At 38.2% G+C, this 16,438-nt stretch overlaps 1 protein-coding gene across 2 annotated transcripts in view; it reads left to right on the top strand.

Moving 5' to 3' along the window:
* LOC150085662 (actin-binding LIM protein 2-like) overlaps positions 1 to 16,438 on the top strand; it is a 579,562-nt gene that overhangs the window by 169,615 nt on the left and 393,509 nt on the right. For both annotated transcript variants that reach the window (XM_090374167.1, XM_090374166.1), the window contains exon 2: positions 15,747 to 15,842. In XM_090374167.1, the coding sequence (XP_090230293.1) occupies positions 15,747 to 15,842 (96 nt within the window). The remainder of the gene's footprint in view (positions 1 to 15,746; positions 15,843 to 16,438) is intronic.

Genomic DNA, 16,438 nt, shown 5'->3' with positions numbered 1-16,438 from the left:
TGATGAATTGTTTGTCTCCCATCAGAGTTATGCAGGTTGAATTTCTTCTCATCCGAGAAAATAAGTGACTTCCACTGCTTGGGGGTCCATTTGACAGGCTCTTTACACCAAATTAATCAGGCCTTTTTCATTTTTTGTGTGGGGAGGGGCTTCTTCTTAGGATGACGGGCTACAAATCCAATTTTGAAGAGGTGTCTTCTGACTGTTACTGCCCTTGCCATTCTGTTGTCAGTTCAGATGAAGAAGCTTTACAGTTTTTAAGGCATAAGCGCTTCAAAACGCAGTCCTGTTTTGTCATAGAGACTCGTTTGCGTCCAGTTCCTTTTTTCCTATCAGCAGAACCAATATTCTTGAGTTTGGAAAGAAATCTACTCACTGTCTACTGAATATAAAACATTCTATAAGAAATATGATGGGAAGAACATTTTTCCTCACGTAAAGCAACAATAGCACTCTTTCTTTATGGCGTAAACTGCACATAACTCACCATCCTGAAAAGATGGCATGCTTATATAGCTGAAATTAACAGCTGATGCAATATTCCGTCATCACGTGTCAATCTTATCTGATGCAATCTTTAAGAAATATTGCCCCACAATTATGTTATTCGGAAGACAATTACAATTTTTTAATTCAAAAACCAGAAGGTATATGTTATTCATCTAAGAAACCCACAGGTTGTATGGCATATATCTGCTTATACCCTCCACTATATCATCTTCTATATTACTTCTATATCACCTGATAATTTATATCCATTCCATGCATTTTTCTTCTCTCCCACAAGTCTCATCAGTTCATCTGACAATCGTTTAGTCCAAGCTTAGAACCATATTTCTTTTGGTATGAAAAGCTTAGTAGTTTCTACGATTACTTCCCTAAATTCTTCCCATTAAAATTTGTTGTTGGTAACATTATCAGATGGTCCCACATTATTGAAGCTAAAAACTGTCTGAGACCACTGTAGTCACCCTAATGAAAGCAAAAGCCCTTCCGTTTATGCTTGACAGTAGTTATCTCTTTAAGTAAATCCCAAATCACCACACTATGGTCATTGCCACCTAGAGGATCTTTTATCAGCAGATTCTGAATGCATAAAGAAGCACTGCTGATAATCAAACCAAGAATATTGCTTCCTCTTGTTGCTTCTCTATCATGCTGCAGTAGAAGACAGTCATCCAATAAATCCACAAAAGTGTTGCTAGTGTGTGTGTAACCAATGCACACATTGCAGTTAATATCCTGAAGGTTTAAGTACTCCATTACAAGACATTCTGATTTACTGGCCCACTCTACTTCTCTGTATGTTTGTTTGTTATTCTCATCACAGCCTTTAGGTCTATACCCCACTCCTTTCATTTTCATTTTCCCAATGCCTATGTCACACCACACTGACTCAAAATTGCACTGGTCACCTGTGTCAATTGTATATGCAGCCTTAAATTTAGTATGCTCCTTAACTACAAGCATAGCTCTCCTCCTCCTGTCTTGTGTGTCCTTTCTGTACAAATTGTACTCCCCATATTCAAAATCTGCATCCCTCATGTCCGAATGACACCATTTCTCCAATATCCATACAATGTCTTATTTCATGTTGAGGTATTTCCTCTGGGATTCCAATGTTTGTTACCTGAGTCATATTGTAGAAATTGTATATAACTATCTTCTCGACGAGTACTCCTCAATGGTTTAGCTATTTTTTTTAAACGTGACTGAGATATGATCCCACGTTGTTGTCCCATAAAGCCCCAGATATGTTTGATAGCAGGCAGATGAGGTTGGAACAGGCGAGAGAAGCGTTATGTGACCGACATTGGCCTGTTGGAATAAAGTTATATACAAGATGCCCATAAAGTCCTGTTCCTATTTTAAAATTTAAGTATGTCACAACCAAAAGATATATAGCAATGCAATGTTATGGAAATTATTATGAAACTGTGAAAGTTATTTTATAAAATATAGAACTCAAAAAAGTTTTTTTCTGTTTTCAGGGGTATGATGTTTAAAAATGGCAGCACACTGAGTAAAGGCTGAATGTGTGATGTGGTTTGCAGAGTCAAAATGTATAATTACTGTGCAATGAAATTATCGCCGTCAATACGGAAAGAAACCTCCCTCCAAACCAAATATCAGGAGGTGACTTCAGAATTTTTGTGCAACAAGAAGTGTGATTGATCTGCATTGAAGTGGATTTCCACGTATGTTTGAAGAAACCACGAAAATATCCAAGCAGCATCCCAGTGCAGTGCAGTGCAGTGCAGTGCAGTGCTCAAAAGTCAATGCATTGTGGTTCACTTGAACTGCAGTTACCAAAATCGACAGTCCATAAAGTTTTGCATAAGCGATTAGCTCTTTATGCATACAAAGTGCAAATTGTCCAAGCTTTGCAGCAAAATGACCTTCCTCAGTGCTATGCATTTGCTTGTTTAATTCTGTCTTCAATCGATGAAGACCAGGAATACCTAAAGAAGGTGCTTTTCTCTGATGAATCCACTTTCCACATATCTGACCCCAATTCACAAAGGAGGATCAAAGGGTGACACAAGTAATTATAGACCTGTTAGTGTAAATTCTGTTCCAGGGAAATTAATGGAGGCACTGGTTAAAGAAGCACTGCAGGATCATCTAGACAAGAGTTCAGTTATAGCTCAGACACAGCATGGTTTTGTTAAAGGGAAGTCTTGTCTGACCAATTTGATTGGATACTATGATGTGGTCACAAAGGAACTGGATGCAGGGAATAACTTTGATATCATGTATTTGAATCTTAGAAAGACTTTTGATACTGCTGCACAAATTGGAGCAGTGTAGCATTGGAGACAAATTGCTGCTATGGATTAAGGGATGGTTGAGTTGGAGAAGACAGAGAATGGTAATCAATGGACACTGCTCTTCATGGACTAATGTTATTAGTGGAGTCTCTCAGGGTTCAATGTTGGGTCCATTGTTGTTTTCTGTATTTATAAATGATATTGATGAGGTATATCAGGCTTAATGTCCAAGTTTGCAGACGATACGAAGGTTGGCAGGGTTGTAAAGGACACTAATGACAGTACGCTGCTGCAACAGGATCTAGAAAAGTTGAGCAGATGTGCTGAGAGGTGGCAAATGAAGTTTAACATTGACAAATGTAAAGTACTACATATGGGAAGCAGTAATCCCAGAGTAACATATCAACTCTGTGGTACTTCACTGACAGTGGTATAGAATGAAAAGGACCTGGGGGTAATTGTGCAGGCAGATATGAACTTTTCTGAGCAGTGCAGATGGTCTGCAACAGTAGCTCATTGTGTCTTGTCAATGATATACAGGACTTTTTCTAGCAGGGATGAGGTAATTATCCCCTTGTATAAGACAATGGTCAGACCACACCTTGAGTACTGTATATAGGTCTTGAGGCCTCATTTTAAGAAGGATGTAAAGGTGTTGGAACGAGTATAGAGAAGGGCAACAAGATTAGTGAATGGAATGAAGGGTTGCTCTTACGAAGAAAGGCTTAAGTTTTGCAGATTATGGTGTCCGGAGACTAGGCACCTGCGAGGTGATCTGATCGAGTTGTATAAAGCCTTGAATGGTTTGAGCATGCTCAATGCTGATTGGATTTTTTCCACTTGCTCAGAATAATCATCCGAGAGGGCATAAATTCAAATGGAGGAAAGACAGTTGTAGGATAAATGTGTGGAAGTTTGCCTTAGCCAGCAGGTGGTTGATTGGTGGAACAGACTTCCATCTTTTGTAGTAGAAGTTGATAGCCTAAATAAATTTAAGGCTGAGCTGGACCGGTATTTGGAATGAACCGAGGGGCAAAATGGGAGTGTTTTTTTTTTTTTTTTTGGCTGATGCTGCATAAGCTTGCTTTCTTGCCTCATGTGCCTCTACTAATGCTAATGCCAATCTGGACATATGAATTGCCACTATATTTAGATATGGGAGTTGCAAAAGCCTGCATTACATTCATGATAGCACCAAGTTAAACATTTTGTGTGGGTTCATGCATGATAGGATGATAGATCCATTTTTCTTTTATGAGGACATCACAGGAAACATTTATCTTGATATGCTACAGCAGTGTGTGGTCCCTCAGCTGGAAGAGTTGCAGCCATTCATCATTTTTCAACAGGATGGCAAAACCTCTGCACTGGCGGGCAAATGTTTGTAATTTTCTGGATGAAACATTTCCTGGTAGATGAATGGGCCATGATGGACCAATCACCTGCCCTCCACACTCCCTTGACATCACACTCTTAGACTTCTTCCTTGGAGGCATCTCAAGGATTTGTGTACAGAACACTGATTAGTAGCATTAAAACCCTTCACGCAAGGACCACTTAGGCAATCAAAACTGTGAATATAGATATGCTATCAATACATGGCAAGGAGTGGAATTTCACTTTGATGTTCTAAGAGCCACTAAGAGTGTACTCGTTGAGGTGTATTGAATTGTGAATTGTGTATTATGTATTGAATTGTGTATTTTGCATAAGACCGCATGCTCTGTCTTTTGGTGGTGACATAATTAAAATTTAAAATAGGAACAGGACTTTAAGGACACCCTGTATATGGTGTCCATAAAGCTCTATGGTATTACCTGAACTAAAAAACCATAGTGAAAGGCTGTTTTAAGAGATTGCAGCCCAAGTCAGATTTCTAAGCCGTTGTTGAATATTATTATTATTATTATTATTATTAGCCATATGATGCAAGGAAGCATGAGGCTTATGCTGCACCAGCAAAAAAAAAAATTCTGGGTTACCCTGAGTGACCCAGAGAAAGAGAGTCAGAAGTAGAAGGAAATCACCAAGAAAGAGAAGAATGATATCCGGCTCAGGACCCTGGGTGTGCCAAGCCCATACTCACCTGATGTGAGCCCCTGAGGTTAAAATACAGGGAGGGATATATGTAATTTACGATTGTGTCACCACAACTTGATTCATTACTTTAAAAAAATAATAAAAATAACAACTCATATTAGGGCCATCCAAGACCAAACTTATAAGCCAATTTATGAACCTGTGTTAGGTTCATAAATTGGCAGATTTCTCTGGTCAATTTGCCTATTTTGCTGAATGAAAAACCGTAGTTTTAAGGGAACGAAACCTCCCTATCCACACCTGAGATTAACTAACTTGGTCACAAAGTGAGAAAAGCCCACAAAAGTTCCTTGCATCATTGGCGGGTTTCGAACCCGAGTCTTTTCCACTGCTGTGGGGAGGATGGTGATTATAATCACTGTGCTACCAACTCAGACAATTCATTATTCAGTCAAATTATTCAATTCATTAAGACAATCTGTCACCATTATTAATTCCAGCTATGTCTATTTGTACACTATTGAAGTTTATATGAGGGGTTGATACCCTATCGCCCATGGGTTGGGCATTTCTCACATTGTGGTTTCATCTGGCAAATCACATTCCTAAAAAGTGATGTTTCAGCGATTTTCTCTTCTTAAGATCTTATACAGAATTAGTAGCTTTCTTGTTAGTAATACACTGAAATACAGTTTTATACAACTTTTTCACTGACATCACTTTAAACTGGACTTAACAACTTTCTGCTATAACTGATTTTAAGAAATACAACCTTCCTCTTGTTATGATGGACTCGCTTGCAACATCCTTTACGTTCTACCTTGCGATCAACAATCTTCACTTAAATTGAAATAAACTTTGTAGTATGATGACCGATGCTGTTAAAAATTTGGTTGGAAATTTGTTACTCACATCAGGACTGAAGTAGATTACTCTAATTGAAATCCCCCCCCCCATCTGGAATTGTTGGAGAATATATTAAAGTTTTATTCGTCCCTTTGGACTCCTGCCAAGAATTCAGATTTTGTTTATGGTGCAGATTGAGACACAAAAAGAATCCTATAGACTGTATAAGATTCTCTTTGTGTCAGCTTAGTGGGCTCTAGACTCCAGCGCCTGCTATGCTGACACCAAGCAAGAACCTTTGCTTGCCTGTAATATGCAATGCACTGCTGTATTTGGCCATGCCTTGCATCTTTTGGGGAATTTTAAAGGCTCGATAGTTGGGTAGAATGGTGAATGTGGTACTGTTTCTTTGACTAACGAAAACGTAATGTGTTTTTCATATGGAGCTTTGTTTGATGGCTAAGTTTTGAATCAAATGCTTGGCATTTTTTTGAACTTTAGATAATGTTATAATTAAGATGTTGGTAATAAATCATAAGAATTAGGAGGAAGAAAGTGAAAAAAATCTGTGTGAAGTTGTATTCTGTTTTGCAGAAGTTTTTTGTTGAAGTTCACTTCTAGCAATAACTTTTAAAGAGTACTTTCACAATAATTGATTGTGGACAACTATCGGTTTTACATATCTGCAGCTTCCGGTTTCATGCATTGGTGTCAATTACATTTAAGTACATAAGTCTGCTGAATGGTTTTCCATAAGAATACTGGACACACACACATGAGGAAAGGGGGAAAAAAGTTTTCATTTGAAGAGAGGTTGTTATAGTAAGAAGTACTGATTTAAAATACAATGGAACTAAACTGAAACTATATTCAAAATAATTATTTACAACTTTTTGATTTCAGTTTGATTGCATAAAATTTATCAGTCTTTTTTAATGAGAAGAAAATATCTTTCTCACTCAAGCAATGAGAGAGAAAAAAAGTTACTTCATACCGATTCATTGCAGACACTTAATGTTCATCTGCTATAGAAACTGAAATTTTACTGAAACATTAAATATTTATTCTGACTGTGTGAGAATGATGAAGATTACAGAATGCAGTTCTACTTTTTGCAGCCAAAATGTACGAAAACTCGAGAAAACAACTGTAAGAATAACTCATTGTAACTAAAATTAAACTTCTTCTTCTTCTTTAATGCTGCCGAATGGCGTTTGCGACTTCGTTTTGATATTGTTCTCTGTCTAGCGCTGCGTGTAGAATTTGTGCTGTTGTCATGTGAAGCCAGGTGTTGATGTTATCTAGCCATGCCATTTTCAGTCTGCCTGGGCGTTTCTTGCCTTCGATATTTCCCTCCAGGATGAGTGGTAGTAGGTGATATTTTTGTTGGTTCCTAGCGATGTGACCTAGGTATTTGCATTTCCTGCTGATGATGGTTTTGAGCAGGTCCCGTTCCGTGTGCATGTCCTGCAGGACCTGTGCGTTGGTTATCTTGGCTGTCCACGGAATTTTCAGCATTCGGTAGAGCCACATTTCGAAGGCCTGGAGCTTTTTTGTAGTGGCTGATGTTAGAGTCCAGGTTTCTACACCGTAGAGCAGTATTGGCCAAATGTAGCATTTCAATGTGCGTAATTTGAGCATGATGTTCAAGCTTCTGTCGGTGAGGAGGGTTCTCCATTTGGTGAATGCCTGCCTGGCTTGTTCAATTCTGCTTTTGATTTCAGCCTCATGGTTCAGCTGGTCATCAATGAGTACTCCGAGATACTTGAAGCGGTGTATTTGCTCTAATTTTTCGTTGTTTAGTTTGATCGTGATTTTGCTTGCAGTCCTGCTGACCTTCATCACCTTTGTTTTCTTTTTGTTGATTCGTAGCCCCCATGCTTGGCTTTCTATGTCCACTTCATTCAAGATGGTCTGTAAATCTTGTTCTGAATCCACTATTAGTGCTGTGTCATCGGCATATCTTAAGTTATTGATGTAGTGTCCGTTAACTTTTATGCCGATGTTCTTGTCAGCCAATGTTTGGTCGAAGATCATTTCCGAATAGATGTTAAAAAGAATGGGAGATAATGGACAGCCTTGCCAGATGCCTTTTTTTATTGGAATTGGGTCTGTCAGGTCGTTGTCATAGCGAAGCCAGGCTGTTTGATTCCAGTAGAGAGTTGTAATAAAGTTGATATCATTGTTTTCATGCCCAAGTTTTCTCAGTCGGTCAATTAGGCGGTCGTGGTCTACTGAATCGAAGGCTTTCTCATAGTCAATAAAACATATATACACGTCTTTTTGATGTTCATAGCACCTTTGTAGCAATATTTGTAAACAGAAAATTGCTTCTCTGGTGCCTAGTCCCCTGCAGAATCCGAACTGTGTGTTTCCTAGTGCACTTTCGCACTTACATCTTATCCTTTGCTGAATCACCTTGAGGAAGACTTTTAGCACCTGGCTCATTAGACTGATCAGCCTGAAGTCTTCGCATTTCCGGCTGGTAGCCTTTTTTGGTAGGGCCACAAAGATGGATTGGAGCCATTCGGATGGAATGTCGTTGTTGCTGTAGATTTGATTGAACCATTTCGTTAGTTGTTGGATGTTGCTGTAGTCTAGTTGTTTCAGCAGTTCCACATGAATCTGATCAGGTCAACAGGCCTTGCCTGGCTTTGTTATTCGGATGGCATGTTCCACTTCAGATGTTAATATGTGGAGATTGTTTTCCTGTGTTTGTTGTTGCGTTTCTGCCGGTTTTCTGTTGGTGCCGAACAGATTGTATATATAGCTCTTCCAGGTGTCGAGTTTGGCTTGTTTGCTTAGTATAGGTTGATTGTTGTCCGTATATAAACTTGGGATAGGAGTCAGTTTGTAGATGTTTCCAGCTTCTTTAAGCTTCTTGTGCAGGTTATAGTTGTCATTTTTCTTGATTAGGTCTTCGATTTCTGCACACTGATCTTCCATCCATTTTTCCTTCGCCTTCCGGATTTCCTGTTTGATCTTTTGTTGTATTTCTTTGTATTTTTCCCGGTTGTTGTTGCTTTTGAATATTCTCCGTTCATCCATTAGGTCTAGTATGGGCTGGGTCATCCACCGTTGTTTCTTTTTCGACGCCTGATGTCCTAGCAGGGTTTCTGCTGTTTCATTGATGCACTGTTTGAGTGAACGCCCGAATGCTTGCACGTCTGTTGTTACTGCTTCGATCGATCGGATTGTAGTGTTGAGATGAAGCTGTACTTGTCGCCTGTTGGCAGTGTTCTTCAGTTTCTCCAGGTCGATTCTTTTTGTTGTGCTTGTGCGTTTGACTGCTCATAATTTGAGACGTAGTGTTGCTATTACCGGGTTATGGTCTGATGATATGTCAGCTCCAGGGTAAGTTTTTGCCCCGGAGCTGAACTAACAAACTAACAAACATAAAACAATAACTGGATACTGGCAACCCTAGTTCACATATTTTCAAAATATAAACTTAAATAAAAAAAATAAAAAAAAAATCTGCAACAGAGCTCATATGATACCTCATACAGGTAAGAACAATGAAGATCTTCATAAGCGATACTGAAGTAATTTATTAGGCATGCACATAACAAGTTTACTTGACACGTGCACGCCTAAAATGCAGCTATTTATTTATTTATCTTAATGCAACCACACAAAAAATGCAAAAAAATCACTGAAACAGCTACACAGTAATAAAAAAAACCACAAATAATTGCAATAAATTTAAAAATATGATAAATATAGAACGTTTTTACCTGCTTTTGGTAACAAGCACCACATGGATAGCTGCTTGTATCTCTTACCAGCAGCTAGCCTGTACCTCTTACCAGTACATGCAGCTAGCCATAGGTACGTGCACGGTGTCAGCTGAGGTGGTAAAATCACTCCAAGAACGTTTTGTGTAAGTTATGTAAATTATATTGTCCCTAAAAAATGAATAGCAAATGCTCAGAAAACGGTACTCACCTTGTATAAATCTGCAATAAAATTTTTTGGTAGATGGTGGTTAAATTTAGGTTGAAAGAGGCATTAAATAGAACTAAGGCGGGGGAATGGGGTGAAAATATTTTAAACAGATTTTAAAATGAGCGCAAGGAAGTAGAAATGCAGATCTCCAATCCTTGGTTGTCATAAAGAGGTTAAAAGACGTAAATGGAAAAAAAAAAAAAGAGAGAGAGAAGACCGGTGGTGCCAATAGTCGTTACGATGGACTTTTGTGAGTAAACCGTCATCAGTTGGCAAATGGAAGAGAAGTGAGCGCGTGTTGTATTTAAAGTTAATCTAAACTCCCATGATGTTCTTTTTGACACGTGGGAACTTTAGCCGCGAGAGGTTCCAAGCCGGTGAAAGGTTGAAGGGAAGTTTAGCGTTAATAATGTTGAGATCAGAATGGTGTCGGTACCATTCGATGGTGAGGGCTTCATATTGAAGAATTCTGTAGCTCGATCTAAGTTTAATAATAGTGATGGCAGAGTCAACAAGGGGGGGGGGGTGTGGTTGTGGGTTTGAGCATGGGTTGTTAACTCAGTGCAGGATTGACTTGTCCTGAAACTGTTGAAGTGGTAGTATGCGCGGGTATTGGAAGTTGTGGAGGAACCGAATTTGGTGGTTGTGCTGCCGATGTAACAGGTGTCGCAGTTCGGTTGGCATTTTATGAGATATATTAAGTTATTGAGATCATTGATGGGATATTTGTGTGTATCTTTGTAAGAATTAAATAGGGAACCTAGTTTATTGTAAGTGGAGAAGGTGAGGGAGATGTCGGTATCTTTGAATGCACGTCGGAATTGTGCTGCGAGTTCACTATGGTAAGGGAGAACTATGCGAGTATTTGTCTTGTGACTGTGTCTGGTGGGGTTATTAATACTGTTTTTTACGGTGGATATTGTGTGTTGGATGAGTTGAGGGGGATAGCTCTTGGCTATGAATTTATCAGTAAGGTATTGAAGTTCATTGTGTAGATCGTTTTGTGAAGAGGTGAATTTGATAGCATTGTAGATTTGGTTGTGTAGGACGGCTTTTTTGGTACTAAGGGGATGATGTGAAGTGAAATGTAGATATTTACCAGTGTGCGTATTTTTTCAGAAATGTAGATATTTACCGGTGTGCGTATTTCGTGCACTGCTTCTATTGGAATGAGCAGCAGCCTGGAAAATAAGATGCAGGATATTTCAGAGACTGCTGGGAATCATTTGGGTACAAGTAAACACATGGGTTGTGTTAGGGTAGCTAAGAAAAAGAACAGGTGCATGTATACTTGCGTGTACACCAATGCTAGGAGTTTAGTAAATAAATTTGATGAATTTGAGGTATTGCTCAAAATATCAAAGGCAGATATAGTGGGGATTTCAGAGACGTGGTGTCACACAGATATAAGGAATGCAGAACTGGAATTTGGGGAGTACAATGTCTACAGAAAGGATGGACAGAATAGGAAGGGAGGAGGGGTTATGCTATTAGTTAAGAAATACATAAAATCCAAGGAAATGAAGCCAGTCGACATCGCTGGACAGTGCAGTGTCGAGTCAGTTTGGTGTGACATAAGCATTGGGAGAGCAATAGGAGTGTGCTATAGGCCTAATGACTCTGATGAGTATAATAAGAAACTGTACAGAGAAATAGAGTGGGCCAGTAAATCAGAGAGCCTTATAATGGGGGATTTTAATTTCCCAGATATTGACTGGAATTTGGGGGCTGGTCACTCACACACTAGCAAGGCTTTTGTGGATTTATTGGATGATTGCTTTCTACATCAGCATGTTTGGGAGGCAACTAGAGGGAGTAATACTCTTGATTTGATTATCAGTAGTGATTCTTCATGCATTAAGAATCTGCAGGTAAATGAACCACTAGGTGGCAGTGATCACAGTGTGCTGAAGTGGGATTTACTCAAAGAGGTAACTACCATTAGGGGTAAAGGTAAGGGTTATTGCTTTCGTAAAGGAGACTACGATGGACTGAGACAGTATTTAAATTCTATACAGTGGGACCAACTGATGATGTTACCAACAGCAAATTCAAAATGGGAAGCATTCAAAGAACTTATCTTGGAAGCTACTAGGCTTTACATACCAACTAAGAAATAATGTTCAAGGTTTAGGCCTAAATCAATGTCAGATGAACTAATGAGACATATGGCAGAGAAGAAAAATGCATAAATGCATGGCATACATATAAATTAACACGTGACACAGAAGCCTATGATAGATACAAGTTGATCTGTAACCAAGTTACAAAGGAGATTAGGCAGGCGAAGGCAGATTACGAGAAATCTTTGGCAAGGGATGCAAAGAAAAACAGCAAAGAGTTCTTGACTTATGTAAACTTTAGAAGGAAGGGGTTGAATCAGATTGGTCCACTTGATATCGATGGGTCAACTGTTGATGATCCTGCTCAGGTAGCTAACAAACTAAATGAATATTTTGCATCGATATTCACACATGAGGAGTTATTCGGTGAGGGGAATGCCAGAGGTATATTCAACTGTGGCAGTAAGCTAGAGAATCTTGTAATAACTGAGAGTAATGTGGAGGAGAAATTGTTGAAGATAAACACAAGAAAGGCACCTGTGTGGATGGGATCTATCCAGTTATATTAAAGGAGGCAGCAAAGGAAGTAAGCAAACCCTTAGCCATAATTATGAGAGCTTCCTTGGACTCAGGAGAGGTACCCATGAACTGGAGATGTGCAAATGTGACCCCAATTCACAAAGGAGGATCAAAGGGCGACACAAGTAATTATAGACCTGTTAGTTTAACTTCTGTTCCCGGAAAATTAATGGAGGCACTGCACTGGTTAAAGAAGCACTGCAGGATTATTTTGTTAAGGGGAAGTCTTGCCTGACCATGATTGGATACTATGATGCAGTCACAAAAGAACTGGATGCAGGGAATAACTTTGATATTATATACTTGGATCTTAGAAAGGCTTTTGATACTGTTGCACAAATTGGAGGACTGCTGCACAAATTGGAGCAGTGTGGCATTGGAGGCAAATTGCTGCTATGGATAAAGGGGTGGTTGAGGGGGAGAAGACAGAAAGTGGTAATCAATGGACACTGCTCATCGTGGACTAATGTTGTTAGTGGAGTCCCTCAGGATTCAGTATTGGGTCCATTATTGTTTTCTGTATTTATAAATGATATTGATGATGGTATATCAAGCTTAATGTCCAAGTTTGCAGATGATACGAAGGTTAGCAGGGTTGTCAAGGACACTAGTGACACTATGCTGCTGCATCAGGATCTGGAAAGGTTGAGCAGATGGGCTGAGAGGTGGCAAATGTAGTTTAACATTGACAAATGTAAAGTACTACATATGGGAAACAGCAACCCCAGAGCAACGTATCAACTCTGTGGTACTACACTGACAGTGGTAGTGAATGAAAGGGACCTGGGGGTGGTGTGCAGGCAGATATGAAGTTCTCTAAGCAGTGCAGACGGGCTGCAAGAGTAGCTCATGGTGTATTGTCAATGATATAAAGGAATTTTTCTAGCAGGGATAGGGAGGTGATTATTCCCTTGTATAAGGCAATGGTCAGGCCACACCTAGAGTACTGTATACAGGTCTGGAGGCCTCATTTCAAGAAGTATGTAGAACTGCTGGAACAGAGAAGGGCAACAAGATTAGTGAATGGAACAAAGGGGTGCTCTTACGAAGGAAGGCTTAAGTTTTGGAAATTACAGTGTCTGGAGACTAGGCATCAGCGAGGTGATCTGATAGAAGTGTATAAAGCCTTGAATGGTTTGAGCATGCTCAATGCTGATGGGATTCTTCCTCTTGCTTAGAATAATCACCTGAGAGGGCATAAATTCAAAATGAGGAAAGAGAGATGTAGGAAAGACGTGCGGAAATTTGCCTTTAGCCAGCTGGTGGTTGGTGGAACAGACTTCCATCCCGTGTCATGGAAGTTGATAGCCTAAATAAGTTTAAGGCTCAGCTGGACAGATATTTCGAACGAACAGAGGGGTGAAGTGGAAGTGGTTATTTTTTATTTATTTATTTATTTTTTTTTTTGGCTGATGCTGCATAAGCTTGCTTCTTGCATCAAATGCCTCTACTAATGCTAATACTAATGCTAAAATCTCTAGTTAAATTTAAAAAATAAGCTAATGAATGCTACTAAGCCTATTTAATATCTTTGTAGAACACAATGTAATATGTTAATTAACAAAGAATATGGTAAAAATATGAAAACTACTTATCCGTCTTCAGCAGCTGAAAATGGGTGATTTTAATTTATGTCTGATTGGAGCAAATGGGAAGGAAAGTTGACATGGGGAACAAAATTTACTAGATGATTGTTATTTGTATCAATATGTCTGGTTTGGGTTTTAATGGCGCATTGGCAGCTGTGGCCATAATGCGCATCAACATGTCAGGGAAAGTACTAGGGAAAAGAATATTCCAGACCTGATGATCACCCATGAACCAGATGACATAATAGGGTTGACAGTAGAGAAATCAGTAGAAGAGAGTGATCGCAGAATTCTCCAGTGATATTTATTAACAATATTGATGAAGCATATCAATTTTAATATTGACTTTAATCACTTCCACCTATTTGAGACATAGAGTGTATTCAATGTGCCATAACTTTCATAATGTTGAGAAACAGCAGCATTCTGAAACTTCATAAATAATGGTTGAAAACTGTCTGGAATGCCATATACATTAAATAACCTCAATACAAGCAATACTTGCATCAGAGGCAGTGAACATGTTAATGACAGGAATCAGGGTATGCTACTGCAATAAAACCTAGAAATTAGGCAGATGCACTAAGTGACATTGAGGTTTAATATTGACAAACACAAATTTTTGCATATGGGTAATGGTAATCCTAGAATAAATACCAGTTGGGTGGTACCACACTCAAGATGTGGGATTCTATTAATAATATATAGGAATTTTTCTAGCAAAACAAGGTGGTAATTATTCCTTTGTATAAGGCAATGTTTGCATTACACCTTGAGTGCTGCATTCAGGTCTGGACACACACACGTGCGCACACACACATGCACACACTGAGCTAATATGCATATATCAGATCACTTAAGAGTGTAGTCCAATAAAATTTTAGACCATATTTTAGGAAGGATGTTGGAGTGGGTGGAGAGAAGTGCAAAATTGATTTTCTGATTAATCAGGGGCACAAAAGGATACTTTTACTGAAAAGACTTCAGTTATGCAAACCATAGTATCTCTAATGTTGGCATCTGTGAAGAGACCTGATTGAACTGCTAAGGCTTTAAATGGATTGAGTAAATTAAATACTAATGGCATTCTTATTCTTTATTGGATGACACATACATGATGTGATATAAATTTACTTTGAAAAAAATGATTGCAGGATAGAAGTGAAAGTTTGTTCCAAATGAAGAGACAAATAGCCCATCTGGTGTCGTGGAAGTGGGTAGTTTTAATAAATTTAAGCAAAGATTACACAAATTATAATTTATGTAATGTTGAGAAACAAGAATATTCTTAGAGGAGATGGAGAGATAATGGGTGTATTTTTTTTTTTTGTTCGATGATGTGTAAGTTTGCTTCCTTGCATTGTTTGCCACTATTAATATTATTAATAATTTATAATAAGTTAATAAGTAATAAGTAAGTTAATAACTTTTATTTTGAAAATTTAAAAATAAGTATTATTGCATTATATATTCACTTTGTCATTTGATTTCAGGATTATTGCTTCAATTTGCCATTTTTGATAGCCGCATTAAGATTTATTGAAGTTATATTTCTGTGCCATAATTAATTTTTTATAACAGATAAATGATGTGGAATTTTTTATTTTTTTACCAACTTGGTTATTACTAAATGAACTTGAGGGAGATGAGAAGATAATTTTAAATATTGTAGTTGTACATTATAGTTATAGTAGTCCACTTTGTGGCCAACTATAACTATAATGTATAACTACAATATTTAAAATTATAGTATTCCACTTTTAAAATTATAGGTTTAAAATTTAAAATTATAGGTTATAGTAGTCCACAAAGTGGACTACTATAACTGTTTGTGTAGAGTCTATAAATATCAGAGCTTATTTATTTACTAGTACATTAATAGATTTAAATTTTTTTTTTTATTATTTCAGGTAAAGTGACTTGTGAAGTATGTAAAAAAAAATGCTCAGGAAATGCTTTAAGGGTCCAAGATAGATATTTTCACGTTGAATGTTTTAAATGTGCTGGTGAGTTGAATTTCTATTTTTTATTTTAATTTTAATGTATTTTCTTTATTAATTTAACTAGAATATTATATATCTAAAATTTGGGGTAAGTTACTTCTGTAATCATGGTAATCGTGTATTTCCTAATTCTCTTGTTTGAAACATTCGCTGCTACCTACGAGGGGATGATAATTTAATTCACAGAATGGAGCAAGATCTTATCTTAATTGTCATCATCTGAATCTTCTGTGGATTTCTCCTTCTTGAAATACTCTCCCTTGAACTTTACACACTTTTGCCACTGTTAAATTCTTCTTGCAAGCCATTTATCGAAAGACTGCAAAGTGCTGTTGTGGTTCTGCGAGTGTCGTTGTTGGATGTGAAACACTTTCCTTTTAGAGCTTTCTTCAGATGTGGAAACAGGAAAAAATCACATGAGTCTAAGTCCGGTGAATAAGGTGGGGATGTGGCAGAACCTCAGCACTTAAGGCAGTGATCACTGGTTGCACAATATTATCCGTTTGGGGCCTGGCTGTTTGTTTGTTATTTGGTTTTTAGGAGCATTAGCAACTAAGGCCATGTTGCTCCGGGAATATGCGGTGGTCATTCCCTGACCT

Source organism: Mastigoproctus giganteus, chromosome 5 (genome assembly GCF_048544385.1).
Source record: "Mastigoproctus giganteus isolate SK-2022 chromosome 5, ASM4854438v1, whole genome shotgun sequence".
Classification (NCBI taxonomy): Eukaryota; Metazoa; Arthropoda; class Arachnida; order Uropygi; family Thelyphonidae; genus Mastigoproctus; species Mastigoproctus giganteus.
This window is presented reverse-complemented; position numbering and strand designations above follow the sequence as displayed.